Genomic DNA, 22,250 nt, shown 5'->3' on the forward strand with positions numbered 1-22,250 from the left:
ACACACACACACACACACACACACACACACACACACACACACACACTTCCCACTGGCCAGACGGTCGCTCTGGATGAGCCCCGAACAACAAAGAACGGACGATAGCCTTATCTAGGATGTTTCAGTTTTCAAGTGAGGAAACCTATCACTTGTATTAATAAAATAAAATAAAAACAAAGTAAGGGCTTATTGAATGTATTCATATCTTGCCTTTTTCTAAAAAGCTAACAAAGGAAAAAGAAGACATTCAAACAAAAGAGATGGAAAAGTGCATAAACATCTGAACTCGCTGGCGACCAGAGCACAAGGGGAACATGGTATAACTGACCTCACTTTCCCTTGCAAAATGGTTGGGGGAGGGGCGTGGGGGGCCGTGTTCCTTTTGAGAGACAAAGTATTTACACTGAAACTACATTCTAAAAACTTTACTCGTGTGGAAGTTTATATAGGAGGTCACATGTCCTCCACCATGGTTTTAAGCGTGACTGTTTTACTTAAGAGAAATGTCCTCCTTCTTCTTCCCTGCTGTTTACAGACCCTCTCCCCTGCCTCCCTCTCCCACCTCATCGGTATCCTTCTCCTCTCACTCGCTGTGCCCCACACTCGCTGTGGCTCACTCGCTGGCCACCTTCTGTAGTTCCTCCAACAAGCTCAGCCTGCCTCCCACCCTGGAGGGAGCAGCGGAGGCTGTGGGATGTGCCGAAGTTACCCCTGAGGACCGAGGTGTCCTTCTCCACTGCTGGGAGGCTGCTTGCTGAGGCCGAATCCTTCCTGAGGAGTTGTCCTCAGCAGAATGTGAAGGAAACTGCCTTGCCCAAAGCTTCACCCCCCTTCAGGGGGTAGCCGATATTCCATGATGGGCAAGGTAGGGGATAAAGGCCTGGACCCAATGCCTGGACTCTGGTCTCTCTGAAGGGCCAGCCCAGCCTCAGAACTCCCCACAGGATTGCTGAGGACTCTACTGCAGCCTCCTGTCAGCCTGACACCCCCTCTGCCTCTCCCAGTGTCCCTCACACCCCCATGTGTCAATATTGGATGCATGCCCGAATAAACCACCTGCACACCCATCTCTGCTCAGTCTGCCTCTGGGAAAGCCCAACCTACATTCGTACAGCCTTTTAAGAAACTGTTCCCTCTGCCTAGAATGTTCCCTGCCCCTGATTTTCACATTGTCATGTTGTGGACTTCTTGTCATACAAATGTGTACTTAAATGTCACCTCCTCCAGGAAGCTTTCCCACACCACTCAACCTAAAAAACCCTCTCAGACACTACCCTGTCGGCCAGTTCTAACTCTAGGCACAGCCCTTGTCAGTATCTAATGCATTCCTTGTTTATTTATTTATCATTAATATGATACTTTTATATCATAAAACTTTCCCCCTCATCATTCCTGGTCTATATTACTCACCGTTGCACTCTCAGAGCCTAGAACAGGGTGTAGCAATAGTAGGTGCACAGCCAACATTTCTTCAATTAGTGACTGAAAGTCTATCTCATACATATAAAGGGAATTGGAGGACCATCTGATGTTCTTTGAACAACTTGATGTCTTTTGATAATAATAAAACAAAAATTTATAAATTCTTGAATCTGATTTGGCCTTGAAAGCAAATTTATTTAAAAAAAAATCCCCTGCCTGACTTTGTGAATTGGAAAATGAAATGTCTTTTGGAATGATCTATGTGACGCTTTATGTAGAAAAGGACATTCTGTACAGGCTTAGGTACAGTAGGGGTGAACTGACTGCATACATCAGGAAGGAGGGAAGGCCTGCTCCAGGATGCCCTGGGGGACTCAGAAGGGAGGGTGTGCTGAGCGCTGGCTCTACCTCAGATGCTCCAAGCGCTTTCTTTGTACTAACTCAGTTTCCTCTTGACGACTACCCCTAGGAGTTTGATACCACTGCTATTCCCATTTTACAGGTGAGGAGACTGAGGCACAGATAGGTTAAGGACTGCACCCAAGGCTACACAGCTGGGAGTTGATATCTGGCAGTCTGATTTAAGTCGCTGCACTGTCTGCAGACTCACTGTTGCCAGGCAGATATCAGAGAATCACAGAAAATTAGGAATGAACAAGGTGATTTTCTTCTACTCACTCTCAAATTTTTTATTCTGAAATGTGCAACGTGCTCAGGTTTTTAAAGTCAGTGTGTCTGCCAATTCCTTGCATTTCTAGAAATTCTCATGCCCAAAGTCCTTTATATTGATACCTCATTAGATGTCCTGGCATTATGGGAATTTGTGTGGCCATGATTTGGGGGAGGAAGGGTGCAGGCACAGGTTTGACCGGGGAAATAGAGTAGAATTTTAAAGAAAATGAAAAGCAGCAAATGCAATGAGAAAAAGAAGACAGGGACAAAATGATGGAAACAAGCCAAAGTCTGGAAATCAAGCTCTTGAAAATAACCTTTGCTGTCCTTGCAGCCAAGCAAGCTGTGGAGACTCTTGTTAGAGAAGATTGAGTTACGCTCCTGAATGCTTTCTCCCGATGCGGTCTTCCTCTCACCTGTGCATGGATTAGTCAGGAGAATCTAATGTGATTTGCTCCTTAAAGCCCATCTGCTCTCTTTTCTCATTTGTCCTCTCTTCTCCACCCCATCCTTTCTTCCAAAGCAGGGGCTTTGCAGTTAAAGAGACCCAGCCTGTGCCCCTTCGTGGCCCTGTGTATATTCAGGCAAATGATTTAACTGTCTAAGCTTTATTTTCCTCATCTGTGAAATGGGCATAAATGATACCAACTTCAGAGAATTGTGAGAATTCAGGGCACCTACAGGAAGTGCCTGGCATGGAGGAGGCTGGCACATAATAGCTCTTAGTGGCTACACCTCCCCACTTCTCCTTCCTCCCTCCCCTTCCTTCCTTAATCCCCTCAGGTTAGCTGGGCTGTGCTGCCAGGGGAATCATAGCCCTAACTGACATGGAGTGTTGAGGAATAAATCTCAGGTGTAGACAGCTCTTGTGCTCAAAGCTACAAAACAACTTCTAAGTAAAGCTCTTAGAGGAGAATGTACCTATAAACCTCAAACATGAAAGCAACCACTTACAACATCATCCATCAAATATTTCACCAAGTCCGGGAATTCCAAATAATAAAGTAAAGCCACTAAAGGAGATAATGCTTGTTAATATTACTAATGTTAAAATAATTGTAGTATAGTTGCAATTAAGGATTAATTCATTAAGGGATCATTGATAGGGGTGAACAGACCACCATTTCTATAATTTGTTGCACCCTTATTAACTATAACAATGGATTCCATTAAATCAGTTAACAACACCCACATGGCAGCCAGTCCTTGCCAGGGTCTTGGTGATGGAAAACAAAATCTACACCCAAATAAAATAAATCCGAAAATCCCAATCTCCAGGCTGGACCTAAGTTGAGTAGTTTACACAGAGCTGCAAATTAAACTGACTGCATGTTAGGCTCCTGGATGTCAAGTTCTCATGCTGATGTCAAACTTTTCGGCGATACCCTATTGTATCAGCAGGAAGCTGAAGTTACACGAGCACCGCATCAAGAGAGAACTTGCTGAAAATGAACTTACCATTGCAGAGTAGCAGGAGTGGAGTGGGGCTTGGATGCTCTATTGTTTTCTTTTTCCTCATCTGTTAAAGGAAAGAAAAAGGAGCTACCTTCAGTAGGAAAAGTAAAAGGCTTCCCAGCTCTCCCAAAGTTCCCTCAAATATTGATGATTTGAAAGCAACTGTACTTCGGCTTTTCCGACATGTTAGACTTCTTCTCGAGTGAGGAAAAAAAGGGGAAACTGACTTACACAGAAAACTCTTTTACATCACTTTGCATTTTGATCTGATGTAACTAACCCGTGAAGAGTTGAGGAACTGTCTCTCTTTATCACTGAGCGGCATGACCGCGTTCACCCGACCTGCAGCTGGACACCTGACTCTAGATTCTGACCTAAGAACTTCTAGACCTCACTGACTGTTTGCTCCCGGTAACGCCCATGGAATAGACAGCGGTGTCAGGTAAGGGAAGAAGAGTGCAAGGGTTCGGGAGAATCAGGATAGCAGTGCAACAGAGCAGAGATTGGCAATTCTTTTTCTGTAAGGGGCCAGAGAGCAAATATTTTAGGGACTGGGGGCCAAGAGGCAAGATCAAAACTATTATATAGTATTTATATAACAAAAGAAAAAACAAATTTCCACAAAACTTTAATTGACAATATTCAAAATGTAATAACAGTAATTGAGTACAGTTTTTGTAACACAGGTCTATTAATAAGGATAATGGAACTGTTTGGGGGGAAGAAGCAACATTTTTCTTAACCGGAATTCAAAGTTCACATCTCTACCATTGAACAGATTATAAATATTCACCTGTAAAAACCACTCTTAATTTATAGCCCTATGAAAACAGGCCTCAGGCAAGATTTGGACTGTGAGGTCCTGGTTTGCTGATTGCTACAACACAGCAATCTGAACAATAGATCAATCTTTGTGTCTATGAAGAACTACTCACAATTTCATCGTGGATTAACTGAGAAATACATAGTAATTAGCCTCAACCAATTCCTAATAAAGATTATTAATAGAAACAGTCAACATAAAATTTCTTGATCCACAAAATTTGACCCAAGAAGACCGGTATGAGTAACAGTCTCAAGAGAAAATTAATAACATCAAAACCTACAAATATAATCAACAAAATTTACTAAGAACATGTAAAATGGTCAAAGAAATAAGTCTGTGGTGTAAAATTTATATGGAAAAGAATCTGTATATCCACAAAAAATATTTTAAGTAAAACAAAAATGAAAGTGGAAGAAAATGAAATATGGTATAGGGAAAAACATTAAAAAAAAATAAATTAGCTTAGGGGCACATGGTTGGCTCAGTTGGTTGAGTATCTGACTCTTGATTTCAGCTCAGGTCATGATCTCATGGGTTGGGGGTTCGAGCCCTGCATCAGGCTCTGCACTGACAGTGTGGAGCCTGGGTCGTGTTCTCGATCTCCCTCTCTTTTGCCCCTCCCCCACTCATGCTCTCCCACTCTCTCAAAATAAATATTAAAAAAATAAATAAATAAATTAGCTTAATAAAGTTGAGTTCAGAAAACATTTTCTTGACGGAAATGTATAAAGACTGGTATAATTCTGATTAAAATGTGTATTCATAAACACCATAAGACACTGCTGTTGCTTATACAACAAGTGTACATATTCAGCTTCTTCCTTACTAAACAGAACTGCAATTTAGAGGGGACCATGTGTCCAGGGAGGGTGATTCCCTCTCAAACCCTAGAGAGGTGAATGTTGATTAATGTAAATCTAACACAGTAGTTTTATCTACCATCAAGCCACTGACGGGGTAGGTGTGACATGATGGGGGACGGGTGACACGATGCTGGCCTTTAGGACTTACGGAGAAGCTCTCTGGGGGCCTCTGGGAAAGATATTTTTCCCCTGATAAGAAGAGATGGAAGGGCTTGATTTTGAACTTCCACCCTCCAAAACTGTGAAAACACAAGTATCTATTGTTTTATGCAAAAGCAAGCAGGCAAGCAAACAAATAGGTGAGAGAGTCTGGCCTGTCCTGGTTTTGAACATGGCTGAGCGGACACGAGAGTGAGGCAGCAAGCTTTCAACTGGGAAAAGAGCGGCCTGGGGATGAAGTCCACACTGAGGCAGCAGAGAGGAAAGGCGGAAAGACTGGGGGTTCCAAATGTCATGTTGTGCCTCATCAGCCGACCCCCCAAAAGCTGCCTCTTTGTGTGGTCAGATGATAAAATTTTCTTAGTCAATAAAACCTCTTTTCATTGGGTATTCTCTTCCCTACCACCAAAACCATCCTAACCAATACAAACACTCACACGAAATGTTCTCAGGGACAAAGTGTCCCAGTCCATCATGGGCTCAACACCTGCTCACGGTGCTTTGTCAACCTAGAGCTCCTTCTAAATGCTTCTCATCCTTTCCAATTAGAATAAACGACACCACTTCCTTGAAGCCTTCTCTGATACTCTCCAAGTCAGGCATCACTGATCCTAACTCTTCTTCTACAACCTATTATAACTTATCTCTTGGTTGGACAGTTTAGCCACCTGGATCATTATTTCTGTACACAGCCACATCCATCTCTCCAACTTCAGTATCCTACTTAAGAAACTCCTACTTAAGAAAGGGATGATATCTTAGTAATTTTTGTGTTTCCTCTTGCTAGTGCCTCCCACCTGGCACTTAACAGTTGAGTCTGCCTTCCACAAACGTCTTCAACAATCTTAAAAGAAATAAAAAGCACAATAAGGAGCATGAACACGTGGGTCTGACAACAATATAGACACGCACACAAAAATACTAACCTCAGTTTTCACAAAGAAACAAATAGGAAATAATAATGAGGCACAATTTTACATCTCTGAGAGTAACACGAGTTTTAAACAATGATAATCCCTAATGCTGGGGTGTAAATGGTAAAACTGACAGTCACATATTTTTCTGAAGGTAGTGTAAACTGGTACAAAGTTCTGGCAAGCAAACTGGCCGTAATAGTGACAGCCATCTAAAATGTCCAGTCACTTGACCTCACAACCCAACTCCTAGAAATGATACTAAGCAAATAATCCAAAATAAATAAAAGACTATGTTAAGAAACACATGATTGATTTTCTTCTCAAACAAGGAAAAGTACATAAATGACCTAAATATACCTCCTGGCGTATGCTGGAACATGATTAACATTTCCATTCCCACTAGAACTGGCCGACTATCTCCCCCACCCCCTGCTTCTTTACATTTTAGCATTTCGGCCAAGCTGGACTAGATATCAAAAGACCTGTGTTCTAGAATCAATGCCAAAACTTACTGGCCATGACTGAGCAAACCCCTCAACCTTTGAGCTTCATGTTCCTTCATTTGTAAATGGTCATTTTATAGGGCCAGTGAAAGGATTATATTAATTAATTCAAAAAAATACTCACTGAATAGCTAATTTACGCCAGCTAGACACCGAGGATAAAGAAATTAAACTCCTGTCCTTCTGTCTGGTTGGAGAGCGAGAGAGACAAACAACGGAGAGAAAGGCCAAGTTCAGTGAGAAGTGATAAACGCTATGACACGGGGAGGCAAGGAGGAGCCTGCTGACACAGACTGGGTGAAAAAGCAGAGCCCATCGCGGAAGGCTTACTGGAAGAAGCAGTGATAAGTGAGCTAAGTCTCTGAGTGTGCCAGAGATGGGAACCAGATGGCAAGGAAGGGGGGACCAGGTCAGGGGAAAAGAAGGTGGAGAAGGTGAGGAACAGACCGAGACAGGGGACCCAGAAGCTCATGACCCCCTCCCAGGAGGAAGATGGTTACAACGCGGGTTGGGCGTGGCGCAGGGAGCTGGAGAGGGGCTCTTCTGACAACGTAATAACTCTGTTTAAGCTTCAAGACAGTTGCTTAAACTGAGGATAATAAGCACGCCTGCCTTGAAAGGCTGCCGGCGGAATTAGTGGAATGAACTCAACACAGGCTAAGAGCTCCCAAATCTCATTTTCAGGGCTGCGTGGCAAAGACCGCCCTCGGCTGCTCAGGCGGCCAGGAGCCCCCGGAGCACTTCTGCTCAGCCGTGGCTGCTGTGGGAAGCAGGCCAGGGAGGCCGCGCTTCTGCTCACTTCTGCTGGGAAAGACTTCCAGGGACAAAGACAAATGCGTGGATGGAGACCCCGCCAGGCAAACACACACTGGGCGACATCACAGCTCCAAACAGGAGGTGGCATTTGAGCTGCGCCCTGAAGAGACAGTCAGGGTTTTTAAAATAACTTTGTTTTCTGTTCGCAAAAGTAATCCATGTCCATTTTTTGACTTTGGGAAAATAGACAGAAAATAGAAATCTCTGGAAATCTAAGCCCCTCTCAACACAGAGAACTATTGTTTTCATCTTATTTACCTCCAGTCTGCTTTCAACGTTCTCTTTCACACCCAAGGACACACATACCCCGAACTTAAAACAAGTGGGGGCCACACAGTCACCCTGGCTTGTCGCCTGTCCCCTTCACCTTTACAAGGACAGGTCAGACTTTGAGAGGAGGACGCTGAGGGAGGGGGTGTTCCAGGGGAGGAAGCAGCACACGAAAAGTCTTGGGAGGACAAAAGCCGCGGCCCAAGGGAGAACGCACACCGTCCACTTGGCTGGAGCCACAAAAGTCCCTTGTTCTGGGACTCCGTCTCAGTGCCCGCCCCGCCTCAGGTCACACCTGTCTCTACTGTGTCAGATGTCTCTCCCCAGTGAAGCTCTGCGATGGCCCATTTCTGGTACCAGCGAATGCAAAGAGACCTGGCTTTGAGGGCAAGGCAGGCCTGGGTGCGAGTCCCAGCTCTGCCCTCAACTCTGGTTGGAACCCTGGGCAGCTAGTCCAATAAAGGCCCGGGGGGTCCTTTACCTAAAACATGAGAATCATAACTTATACCACAAGCACAGTTTGAAAATTAAGTGTGTTCAGAACTAGACACCTTAAAAAAGAATAGCATCACAACAATAATAGCATTTATTGGCCAAGTACTTAAGCCAGGCATCATGCGTGCCTAGGTTTTCGTGCACTCTCTCACTGTATTCCTCCCAAGGGTGCCATGAAGAAGTTTTATATCTGATTTCATAAAGAAGGAGATCGAACTTTGGAGAGTCTGAATCACTTGCACCAGGCCCTGCAGCCAATGAATGGAGACTGGACTTCACTCTGTGCTCAGCACATGGTGGCTACTGACGGTGCTTGGACAAGAACTGGTCGATGCCAGAGCCAGTGCAGACTCTCCAGCTTGGTCACCAAAGAGGTGCCTTCCACCCCTGCAGGCCCCTTTCTAGACCCCTAGTGACTCTGTGCCCAGGGTCTCAAAGCCCAGCCTCTCTCTCCCAAAAAGGGGTGTGTGTGTCACAGCCAGGCCCCTCCTATTTGATGGCTGTCAAGCCTGATTCGCCAGAAGTGCTGGTTACTCACTTATTCATCAAATACCGATTGTCTGCTAGGTTCCAGCCCTAGGCCAGGGGCTAAAGGGTGAGACCAGACAGACATTGTCACTGTTCTTTAAAAACAATTTTTTTTTAATATTTCTCTATTTTTTACAGAGAGGAGTAGGGAAGGGGTAGAGAGACAAGGAGACACAGAATCGGAAGCAGGCTCCAGGCTCTGAGCTGTCAGCACAGAGCCCGATGCAGGGCTTGAACTCACGAACTGCAAGATCATGACCTGAGCTGAAGTTGAATGTTCAACTGACTGAGTCACCCAGGCGCCCCGTCTCTGCTCTTTTAAGATCAGAGTCAAATTATCAGCAAATAAAATGTAAGGGCAAGTCCAGGATGTTACAGCAGCACCAAAGGTGGGGTGTGACTTGCGTCTTGGTATCTGAAGGAGGAGAAGGAACCACCTGGGTGACGAGCACAGGAGAGCACATTTTAGGTACAAGGAAATAGCCACAGTTGATAGAAACTTTACTCTGCCAAATGCCTTTTCTTTTTAACAGGCAAAAATGCCGCAAACGAAATGAGATTCATGCCATAAGGCAGAATTTCCAGCCAGCAAGGCTCCTGGAGGCACTCACAGCACACGCTGGGCCACCCATTCTCAAGGCCCACCCTGCTCATCCTACCAAAGCCAGAGAGCGGCCGTTTGCTTAAAACCTCCCAGCGAGATGCAGCCCACTGCCTGGCCTTCCAGCCACTCTGTCCTGCTCTCACTTTGCAGTCATGTCTCCAAACACGCTCCAGGGAATCTCAGTCAATTTCCCAGTGGAAATTCTCTGCTCCCCTCTCTGGATCTACGTCCTGATAGAAAGTCTGAGGCCAAATTTCCAGGCTCAAACACTGGCTCCACCACCTGCCAGCTGTGCGACTTTGAACAACCTTTTGGTGCCTTAGTTTCCTTATCTGAAAAACAGGGGTAACAATAGCATCAAGCACATACTGTGAGGATTAGTTAACCACTCCTGGCACAAGATACACGCTACCTATGTATTCGCTGTTACTATAATAGTTGTCACTCTTCTGCAGGGGCCATGCACCTGGATCCCCACCCTGTCCCTGGGGCTGCGTTTGGCAAGCCCAGCCCCTGGGACACGGCTATTTGCTCCTCCCCTGTGCTCCTGCAGCACCCCAACTAGCCCCTAGCAAAGACCTCATCACAGGGTATGGTCACTGCCTGCCCACCAGTGTGTCTGTCTTGCTAGTCTGTAAGCTTTGTAGGGCACAGACTGCCTCACCACTGTGGCTCCAGTACCCACACAGGGTAGGGGCTCAAGAAGTATTTGTGGAGGGGCGCCTGGGTGGCTCAGTAGGTTGAGCATCTGACTCTTGATTTCAGCTCAGTCATGATCCCAGGGTCATGGGATCGAGCCCCATGTCAGGCTTAGAGCCTGCTTAAGATTCTCTCTCTCTCTCCCTCTGCCCCTCTTCCCTGCTCTCTCTAATAATTTTTTTTTAAAGAAGTATTTGTGGAATGAATGGATGAATGGCTAAGATCATACCACAATTAAATTCTGAGACTACCCATCTTCATAAACATACAAATAATAATTCTATCAGAGAACCTTTACTGAGGACTTATAATGTGCCAGGCACTTTTCACTGCATTTACTTTTCACAGCTGCCCAAGACAGTGAACGATTTAAAATATGTGAAATACCAAATATAGTGCTTAATGTATACTTAGTGCTTAATCAATTTTAGGTCTAATTACTAGTATTATCCCCCTTTACAGAGAAAGACAATGAGGCTCCGAGAAGTGGGAAGCAAGCTGAGGTCACACAGCTAGTGGGGGAGCCAGGAGAGGACCCACTGTAGTTGACATGAAAACTTCCCGAGCCCAAACATTTTGAGCCTCAGTCTCTCTTGCAACCTCTAGTACTGCACTAAATATGGTACAGAACATAGTCTCTGCCTAATATCTGCTGATTGAATTCACAATATTTGGGAACCTATTTTAGAATATTTCCTGCCTGGAGCCGGTGTGGCAGAGTTTAATATTAAGGGAGAACGTTTCTAAATTAATTACTTCTGTTCAGATCCCAGGAAAGGTTCAAGTTTATGCAAGTCTCGAGTTTCACTTCAAAGTCCTAATTCTATTTCCTTTCATTATGTTAACCTGGCTGCACCTGGCCAGACCTCACCTGTTGGGAACATGCGCTGGCCAAACATTTCATTTCCCCTTATCCAACCTCTTCCCAGCCACTGCAAAGGACGCCAGCAGATGATCAGGGTGCCTGGACCGAGGCCTTTGGCAGTGGGCATCAGCCCCTGGCAGCAAACCCTTCTCCCCGTGGGAACAGGGCTGAGCCCCAAACAAAACTGTGATGTTGGCAGGCATTGCTCTGAGGGGGCCCCCACACCTGCCTCCTTTTACCTCCTCTGGGTGAATTCCTTCCTAACCTTGGAGTTAGAAAAGGCCTTTCTGATTTTCATACAAAACCCAAAAGCCATAAAAGGAAATGTTGATAAATTTCCTACAGAAGAAATCCAAAGCTTCTATGTGGGGGTGTGGGGGAACCACACCTTAAGTAGAAAGATAATACCGTGCTTGGGAAAACTTCAGTCATACCGCAGACAACAATCTCATCTCCCCGCCACAGACAGAGTGCCAATAAAACCGAAAGGAAAAGGACTAAGAACCAAGAGGGAAAAAAAGACAAAACAAAAAACAAAACAAAACAAAACCAAGCAAGGCACATGACACACAGTTGATGGAAAAAATACAAATGTTCTTGAAATGTGAAGAGATGATTAATTTCAAGTAGTGAGAAGGAAAACTACCCTGAGGTACCATTTCTCAATCAGATTGGCAAAAATCCAAACTGCGACCACACAACTGTGCCTGAGGTTGTGGGAAAGAGGTGCCCTCCCACCTTGCGGGGGTAGCATGACAGGGTGCCTCCACATGTGGAAGGACATCTGGCCCAATGTACTGAAATCCCACATGCTCTTTAGCCAGCGGTCCCATGTCTGGGAACAGATCCTACAGCTATGGGTGGGACACATGGGAGGTGACCATACGCATCGCAACTTGTCTGGAATGGTAAACGTTCAGAAACAGCTCAGCGCTCAGCTGTTTAGCTAAACTATGCTACATCCTCACAGAATGCCACACAACTGTGAAAAAAAAAAAAAAGATTGAAAACAAGAAAAGAATGAGGATGTTCTCTGTTCTTACTGATAGGGAGCATTCTGGGGTTTAGTATTAAGTGAAAACAGCAAGTCACAACAAAATGCATTGAGGCTGCTGCCTTTTTGTCTTAGAAAGTGGCATAAAAGGGGGTGCCTGGGTGGCTCAGTTGGTGGAGCACGCGACTCCTGGTCTTGGGTTGTGGGTTCGAGCCCCATGTTGGGTGTAGCGATCACTTAAAGATAAAATCTTCAAAAAAAGAAGTGGCAAAAAAGAACATATACTTGAATTTTTATTTGCATAAAGAAATAAAATACTGGCAGAATGCACAAAAAGCACCAAAAATACTGGAAAAATACACAATAAAGAAATAAATGCACGTACCACTAGGGAGTTGAGGTGGGACTGAGACTTCTCAATGAGTACCTTTAAGGCATTCTGATTTTTGAACCATACGAACACCTTATCTATTCCAAAATACTCTGAGTTTGAACAAATTAAAAACTCCTCTGTTCGGGAGGGAGCAACTGAAGGAAGAATCTATTCATACGTGGTTAAGTGATACTGGAATGCCAAAAACCGAAAGCAAATTACCAATACTGATAACCTGACGGCTTTACAGTGTTTTGCTTTCTCCTAATATCCATTTACCTAATAAACACATACTGTGCACCTACTAGGCACCAGGCCCTATCAAATTAAATGACACACAATCAGAAGACATTCTCTCTTCCCCTCAGGGAGTTATAGCCCACGGAGGGACTGAGTGGAGGTGTCGAGGGGCCCTGGCAGTGAGCTCCAAGCACAGAGGACAGACTAGCGCCTTCTCCACAAGAGGAGAGGACAGACAGACACTCAGAGGGACACAAGAAGGGCAGCCTGAGATGGAAGAGTGGGCGGGTGAGGAAGGGAAGGAGTCTGGGGGGTTGTCTTTAACCATGGCCTCATCAGCCAGCCAGCGGTCTCACGCTGTGGTTCCCAGCTAGGACTAAACTGCCCCACACAGGCAGTCCGACTGTTACAAGCCATCATGTGAAGACTCTGGGAACTTCCCACTCCAAGTCCTTACCCTTGCTCTGGGAGCTGTCGAACACCTTCCTGCTATCAGCAGGAGGCTTTCATCCACCACTCGGTGGACATGAGAAAAAGTTTAGCTTCATTTCCTTTTCTCTGGAACCCACCGTAGGAGGTCACAAGATCCCAAACTGGAGACACCTGCCCAGTGAGTGGATTAGGGTGAGGGAGATATGTGGCTTTCACACACACAGCCCTGAGATGCAATGAGATCTTAAAATGATAATGATGTGTCACATGAAGCTGGGACCCACTGAGACCCCAGTTCTATGCCATCATGCCACTGAACTCCGACTTTCCTCTTCCTTGTGCTGTAAAAATTCTCCGTCACCACCCAACAGTGGGGAACAGCCATGACAAGTGGGGGAGGTGTCGGGGAGGGTAACAGAAGAAGGGCTGAATTCAGAGAGAGGCAAACACGACAGAGCGGCCACTGGTAGCAATGGCCAAGAGAGGGTAGGGACACAATGTGGACTGTCTCAGGAGAAACAGCAGCCCTTCCCATATTTCCAACCCCCCCCCCCCCCCAGCACACACAATCTGGTAACCCTTGGAGATATAGGGCAGACTCTGGACTCCCACCTAAGATCTAGGATGGAGGCTGGAGTCACTGACTTAGATGTGCCCTGAAGGCTAGAGGACTTGGGCACATCTGGGTCACATTGAACTTATACTCTTTCCCAAGGAGGGCAACAGGAATCCCAAGGAATCTCACTGGGTTCCTACTGTGTGGACCCATCCTACGGCCCTCATCTCCCCAACTCTCTCCATCCCACTAATGCTGCCCTAGACTGCAGCCTCATTCCCTCAAACCTGGACTAGGTGGAAACCCCCAAAGTGTCCTCCACGCTCGAATGCACCTGCACAGACTCTCCACATTAATCTTCTGAAAATGCCGCTTTGATTTGTCACTCCTCCACCCAGCCCCTTCAGAGGCACCTTAGCTATCAGACTCCAAACCCCTTGTCTGGAATTCAAGTTGCTCAGTGATACGGACCAAACTCACCTTCCCAGCCCATGATCCTTCAACCTCTGCTTAAGCCAATCTGGAAAACTCTCCAAGCTCAAAACCTTCCTTGTGGCTTTCTGTCCCCCAACCCTTTACCATCACCACTTAAAGGACCCACATGGAGGTTTCAGCACAGAGGCTGCCTCCTCTAAGATTCCTTCCCTAGTCACCTTCCAGCCTGTGACCTCTCCCAAACGGTAGCATGCATTCTAATTACCTGGGGGTTGTGTTTAGATGCAGAGAATGCTTCAGTGGGTCTGGAGGAGGCCTGAGACTCTGCATTTCTAACAAGCTTCCAATGAGGTTGTGCCGGAGCCCAGGAGCACGCCCGGTATGGCAAGGGACCCTGCATCATTCAAATGGCATGGATGACAAACGACCTCGTATTATTCTTCAGGGCCTGAGCTCCCATTCTAGATTAAAAATTCCACGAGAGCACAGAGCCACAGAAGGATGCTCATGTGATAGGAAGAGAGACAGCTGTAGAATCAGACAGCACTAAGTTCAAGTCTTAACTCTGCCACTTATTTGCCATGACAAGTGAGTAAGTCCCACAACCTCTGAATCTCAGTTTCCTCATCTGTAAAATGGGGATTAAAAAAACACCTCCCTCCCAGGAAATTAAAGAAAACTGTGGCTGTGATTATGCCTAGCACACTGCCTGATGCTAAATATACTTGGTATTGAATATAATATAATATTCAATATATTAGGAAATACTAAATAATATTTCATATATTTTATATTTTAATGCCCAGTTCTCTGCTCTTTCCTTCCTCATATAACTTTGAGTTTTCTATACAGTCCTGTATGTAGTAGGTGCTCAGGGAATCTTCTGAAGGAACTTCTATTCTACCTGTACAATTCCGCTCAATCCACACCGCTGGGCTCTCCTCCCTGGACATGATGTGCCAACAAGTTCTGACTTGATAATGCTTTACATTCAAAGTCTTCCTTTTGGTTGGTGACTATGCCATCAGAAACATGAAAATCTACTGACATCTGCCTGAGAGAAAATGCAATTTTTTCTGGTTGGAAATGAGCATTTATGAAACCTGAATTATGGTAAATAACCCACCCACTCCCGTTCAGACTCTCACTCATCAGACATTTAAGGCTTGACCTCACTGATCCAGGGTTTTCTTCCCAACTGCATTCCATCAAAATGTCTCGTGTCCCATCTCCTCATGCTCATAGAACCTCTTGTTAATCAATTAAATCCCTGTCTTCTGAGCTGATAAAAGGGGTGTAATAGGAAGAGCACTGCATAGAAATCAGAAGATGCGCACAGTAGTTCTAACACTACCCAAGTATGATTCTGAGCAAATAACTTCACTTTTCTGAGGCTTAGCTTTCTTATTCTAGGCTAATAAATTGATTATTCTCCCACTCCATTTCATTTTAACCAGGACTCCCAGTACTAATGCCCAGCTCTCACTCAGGCCAGAGGAAAACAATCTTTTGTCAGCAGGTGGAATGTTAACTTCTCCTCACATGACCCTGGGAAGGCATTTTTACCTACTTGGACTGGTTCACAGGCAAACTCTATGGCAGACCCTTTAGCTAGCCACTCAATAGCCAATCTTTCATTTTTTCCCCTGCTTGCTAATAAAAACTCTGGTTTATTCAGGGCAGTGATGTGACAGCCCAGAGGAAAATCCTAATTTGTCTAAGCCAGGGGATGGCAAACTTTTTCTATAAAGAGCTAGACAGTAAACATTTTAGGCTTTTGGAGGCCGTAGATGATGTTTGTCACATATTCTTCTTCATTTTTCCCCACTCTTTAAAATTAAAAACAAAAATAAAAACATCTTAGACCCTGGGCTGTATAAAAACAGGAGTCAAGCTGAGCTTGGCCTGGGGTTGTCCAACCATTAAGAGTAATTATATGTTTTTCTATTCTTCTGACAAATATTCACTTGCCTATCTTCCCTTTCAGCTACAGACGGTAGAATTCTTAACATAAATGACATAAGGAAAGTCTACTGGGGGCTCTTGGGAAAGATACTGCTGTTTTCTAACAAGAGTGAGACATATGAGAGGAAAACTCACTGGTGTCTCCTCTTTCTCCATCTACCTGTCTTGAATGTGGACTGGATGCCTATTATCTAAAACAGCTCAGGGCATCTGGGTGGCTCATTTGGTTAAGTGTCCAACTTTGGCTCAGGCCATGATCTCATGGTTTTTGAGTTCGAGCCCTGCATTGGGGTCTGTGCTAATAGCTCGAAGCCTGGAGCCTGCTTTGGATTCTGTGTCTCCCTCTCTCTCTGCCCCTCCCCTGCTCCGCTCTGTCTCTCTCTCTCTCTCTCTCAAAACTAAATAAACATTTAGAAAATTCTTTTTTAAGCAGCTTGTGACCATGAGATATTAACAGGAGGACAAAAGCCAACAATTCAGGAGGATTTTATAGTAAGACACACAGAGTCTGGGTCCGGGATGATATTGAGCTGTTAAATAAACCCTGAAACCTCCTACCTCCCATCTTTTAGTTAAATAAGATAATAAATACCTACATTATTTAAACCACGGTCAGATTTCTCAAAATCCAGAGCATTCTTAAAATAGTAAATCAGAGAGGATTTTTTTTTTATAACTTCAACCACCTCCTAAGCCCTCCTCTATGTACCAGGCTCTGGGGATACAACAGTGAACCCCACAACTGCTCTCGGGAGCCTCCAGTCTAGTAGAAGACGTGACAAGACACAGACAAGTACCAACATACCCATCAGCCACTGAGAGCACTCTTAGCTCTGGTCCTGGTATTCCTGTGGACAAGTTATGAAATCCTTGATGCCAAGTCTTCAAAGCACTGCCTTCTGAGATGCAGAAGGGTGCTAGACAAAATGGCCAACATTCAAAGGCAGACATACAGACCTGGGTTCAAATCCTAGCTCTACCACTCACCAGCTATGTAATGTGGAGCGAATTACTTAACTCCTTTGAGCCTTAGTTTTCAAATGTGCAAGATGAAGCTCATTATAAGCTACCTCCTAAGACTGTTGTGAGATGTGAATGAGGTAATGGAATTAGAGCACTTGTCATTGCTCAGTGGATGACAGGCATATATCCCTGAAACTATGAGCATATACATATAGAGACGTGTGCTTAACAATATATGCTTGGGAAGAAAGACTAGAAGGATATCAGGAGTGGTTGCCTCTGGGCAGTGAGATTAAAGGTGGTTATTTTTCTTCCTCATATATTTTTTCTTAGACTTTCCAAATATACACACACATGCCTCAAAGCCAGGGGATCTATCTTTTAATGTAATTTTTGTATTTTGAAAATAAAAACATGTGAACTGTAACTTTTTTGTTCTTTTATCCAGGTAGAGTCAGGTGGCCCCTATTCTAGACTGAGCCCTGGCATGGACTTGCTTTGCAATCTTAGAAAGTCACTTCACCAATTTAAGTCTCAATTTCCCTATCTAAAGTAGACGATAACCAGACTTCCAATCTCTCCATGATGAGACAGCTCACTCATTGACTGAAACAACTGTAAAAGCTAAAACAACTGTTTTGTTTTGTTTTTTAATTTTTTTTTCAACGTTTATTTATTTTGGGGACAGAGAGAGACAGAGCATGAATGGGGGAGGGGCAGAGAGAGAGGGAGACACAGAATCTGAAACAGGCTCCAGGCTCTGAGCCATCAGCCCAGAGTCCGATGCGGGGCTCGAACTCACGGACCGCGAGATCGTGACCTGGCTGAAGTCGGACGCTTAACCGACTGCGCCACCCAGGCGCCCCTAGAACAACTGTTTGAAGACATTGGAGAGCAATCAATGCAGACGGGACTAGAGGAGCCATAGGCTTTGAGAGAAAGGAAACACAGGATGTGCCCTCCACATTCACACTGGGTTTCCCTGGGGATGCTTCTCAGCTGCTGCACCAGGAAACAGAACCTGGAGCCTGGAGCAAGGAGTGTGGTCTGTTAGGCTCGAGTCAGAGCTGGGGATGACAAAGGCTCAGATCTAAGCAACAATGTTCCAGAGAGAAGACGCACAGAGGAGGAAACACACACACTTGCATTCAAATTCCCCTCAAATTTTTAGCCCACTCACTCATACAGTGAGAAACCAAAAAACTGAGAAGACATCAGCTTAGAGACTGAAGAACTGATCACTGATTAGCAGGGGAGTCAGAGGTTGAAATTCAAGCTAGGTCAGGTAGAAGGAACTTGGTAAACACCCAGAGATTTTAGCTATGACCCAGAAAGGCTCTGAGCTAGGAGTAGAGACCACTTCCTAGTAGCACAGACAAGACTAAAACATACCAGACTTAACCAAAGCTTGACAGGATCGAGGAGACCTGTTGGTGTTCTACCTGCCTGTTACAACAAAATTTAACACCCTTCGGGGTAAGTTAATGTAATTCACCCAAAGCCTCTCCATCTTTGCATCCATGATGTCCAACATCAAATCAAAAACCAAAAGCATCCTGAAAAACAGGACCCAAAACTTGAAATCCATAGAAAAATCCCAATCATAGAAGTTAATACAGAGATGACTCAAAAATCAGAGTTACCAGACAGAAACTTTAAAATAACAATGCTTAATATGGCTAAGGAGAGAGGAAAAGATGGTCACGATAGAGAAAATGATGGATACAACAGATAAAAAAGGAAAATATCAACTGAGATTTGGGGGAAAAAAAAAAGAAGAATCAAAAGGACATCTACCATAGAAAAAAAGAATACACTATCTTAAATTAAGGTCACTTGGATAGGCTTACCACCAGGTGGGACAGAACAGAAAACGAGATTTGAGAACTGAAAGGGAAGTCAACAGCAAATACCAAACTGAGGTACAAAGAGTGAAAAATGGACAAATCAGAGCAGAGCATAAGAAATGTATGAGGTACTGTCAAAAGGTTTAGTATTCATCTAACTGGAGTCCCAGAAGAAGGTAAGAGAGAATGGGGCAGAAAAAATATTTGAACAGACAGCAGCCAAGAATTTTACCAATTTTACGAACAACAATTCACAGGTTCAAGAAGTTCAGTGAACCCCAAGAAGAAAAAATATAAGAAAACCGTACCTGCACCTTGTAGTCAAAGTGCTGGAAACTAAAGAGCAAAAAAAAAAAAAAAAAAAAAAAAAAAAAAAAAAAAAAAAAAAAAAATCTTAAAGGCAGCCAGAGACAAAAAGACATTTTGTATTTAAAGGGGTAAAAATAAGTCTGATGACTAATTTTTAGAAGCCAGAAGACCATCAAATGACAACTTTAAAGTAGTGAAAGGGGGTTAAAAAAACAACAAAAAACCCACTTCCCAACCTAGAATTCTATATCCAGCAAAAATGTCCTTTAAAAATACAAGTGAGGGGCACCTGGGTGGCTGAGTAAGTTAATGGTTTTGGCTCAGGTCATGATCTCACGGTTGTAGGCCTGAGCCCAATGTTAAGCTCCACACACAGTGGAGATTCTGCTTGGGATTCTCTTTCTCCCTCTCTCTCTGCCCCTCCCCTGCTCTCTCTTGCTTGCTCTCTCTCAAAATAAATAAATAAACTTAACAAAACACAGGTGAAGGGGTGCCTGGGTGGCTCAGTCAATTAAGCGTCTGACTTTGGCTCAGGTCATGATCTCATGGTTCGTGGGTTTGAGCCCTGCATTGGGCTCTGAGCTGACAGCTCAGAACCTGAAGCCTGCTTCACATTCTGTGTCTGCCCCTCTCTTTGCCCCTCTCCCACTCACACTCTGTCTCTCTCTGTCTCTCAAAAATGAATAAACATTTTAAAAAAATGTTTAAAAACACAGGTGAAATAAAGATATTTTTCATGCTCTATACTACACTATACTGCACTACCCAAAATATGAAAGGAGTTTTTTTGGCTTGAAGTAAAAATGATCCCCGGTGGAAGCACAGACTTTCTGATAGGAATCAAGAGCCCTGGAAAGGGTCAATATGTGAATAAATAAAAATAAATATTGACTATTTAAAACAACAGTAGCAATGTCTTATGGGGCTTAAAACGTAGAAGTAAAATACATTAAGGCAACAGTACAGAGGGCCGGAGAGAAGTAAATGGGGTTCAAGTGTGTGTGTGTTTGTGCACTGGGCTTGAAACTGGAGAAGGAGTGACGTGAGGCAGACGTGAGAGGAGGGGTGCATGTCGTAACCCCAAAGATAGCCACTAGTAAAGACTATGTCATTGGAAAGTCAGCAGAGGAAAACATCAAAGAAAAAATTTTAAACTGCACCATCCCTCTCAAAAAAGGCACAAAAAAATAAAGACAGATGTGACAAATCAAAATTAAATACCACATTTGTTGATTTAAGCCCAAAAGTGTAATTTAACTTAAGTGCGTTACATTAAATGATCTAAATATTCCAATTTAGATATAGATTATCATATGGGATTTTTTCAAACACATATTAAAAACCTTAATATTGAATTCATAAAGGTTGGAAATAGGAAGATTAAAAAAAGATATACCATTAACAACTTGATCTGACTTCATCCATATCTTGAATACACATTCTTTATGAGTATACGTGGACATTTGCCAAAATAAACCATCTGTCAGGACAAAAAGCAAGTCTTGACAATTTCAAATATTGAAATTGGGCAGAATATGTTCTCTGACCACAGTGGAATTACAACAGAAACCAATAACAGAAAGATAACTAGGAAATAGCCAATGTTTGGAAAATTAAGCAATAGATTTCTAAATAAACCAAGAGTAAAAAGAAGAAATCACAATAAATATGAGAACATGAGTTTAAATGAATGATAATGGAAGTATGAAAAATTATGGGATGCGCTTAAGCAGTGCTTAGAGGAAAATTTGTAACTTTAAGTGCCTATCTCAGAAAAGACTGAAATCAATGATCTAAGAGTCTGTCTCAAAAGCTAGAAAAAGACAAAACATTAAACTCAAAGAAAATAGAAGGAAGAAAAACGATATACAGGAGAGAAGCAGAAATAAAAGAAATAGAAAAAAGATGTCAGTTGAGAAAAACAAGGCTAAAAGTTGGATCTTTGAAAAGATCAATTTTATTAAAAATTGATAACATGAAAAATATCTTAATGACCCAGGGGTAGGCAAAGATTTCTTAATACAAAACAAAAAGCACTAACAACAAAAGAAAGACACTGACAAACTGGATGTTATTCGAACAAAGAACTTCTGTTCACCAAAAGATACCACTAAGAGAAAGAAAGGCAGACTACAAACTGAGAGATGTTTGCAATACTTTTGACAAACATCTCCTACTAAGAATATAAAAACAACTCTTACAAATCATTAAGGAAAAGACAAACAGCACAACTTAAAAAGAAACCAACAGGCAAACGATGTGAACAGGCAGATCACAAAAGAGGATATCTGCAAGAATGTTTATCAGTCCTTCTCAAGCTCTCCCAAAAAATGGAAGAGGAGAGAACACTTCCAAACTCATTCTATGAGGCCTGCATTACCCTCATACCAAGGCCAGGCAAAGACACTACAAGAAAAGAAAACTTTGGATCCACAGCCCTCATGAATATTAATGCAAAAACCCTCAACAAAATACTAGCAAACAGAATTCGACAGTGTGTTAAAGCATTGTACACCATGACCAGCTGCAGTTTTTTCTTCCTAGAATGCAAGGATGGTTCAACATAGAAAAATCAATCAGTGGAGTACACTGTACTAACAGGATAGCCACATGATCATCTCAATGGATGCAAAACAAGCATTTGGCAGAATTTAACACCCTATCATGATAAAAACACTCAACAATAATAGGAATAGAAGAAAGCTATTTCAACACACTAAAAGCCTATATGAACAATTAATTCATGGTAAACATCATACTCAATGGTGAAAGCCTGAAAACTTTTCCTCTAAGATCAGGAACAAACAAAGATGCTTACTTTTGCCACTTTTATTTAACACAGTCCTGGAAGGCCTAGTCAGAGCAATTAGGCAAGAAGATCACACACACACACACACACACACACACACACACACACACACACGCAACTTAATACAAAGCTACGGTTTCAAAATAGTGCGGTGTTGGCATAAAGATAGGCATACAGACGAATAGAATAGAATAGAATAGAATAGAATAGAATAGAATAGAATAGAATAGAAT

At 43.5% G+C, this 22,250-nt stretch overlaps 1 protein-coding gene across 3 annotated transcripts in view; it reads right to left on the minus strand.

The window, feature by feature from the left end:
* Positions 1 to 22,250, minus strand: part of RFX4 (regulatory factor X4) — a 164,730-nt gene that overhangs the window by 112,007 nt on the left and 30,473 nt on the right. For all 3 annotated transcript variants that reach the window (XM_040490998.1, XM_040490997.1, XM_040490999.1), the window contains one exon: positions 3,553 to 3,613. In XM_040490998.1, the coding sequence (XP_040346932.1) occupies positions 3,553 to 3,613 (61 nt within the window). The remainder of the gene's footprint in view (positions 1 to 3,552; positions 3,614 to 22,250) is intronic.

The sequence above is a fragment of the Herpailurus yagouaroundi genome, unplaced genomic scaffold, assembly GCF_014898765.1.
Source record: "Herpailurus yagouaroundi ecotype Mexico unplaced genomic scaffold, PumYag 182, whole genome shotgun sequence".
Classification (NCBI taxonomy): Eukaryota; Metazoa; Chordata; class Mammalia; order Carnivora; family Felidae; genus Herpailurus; species Herpailurus yagouaroundi.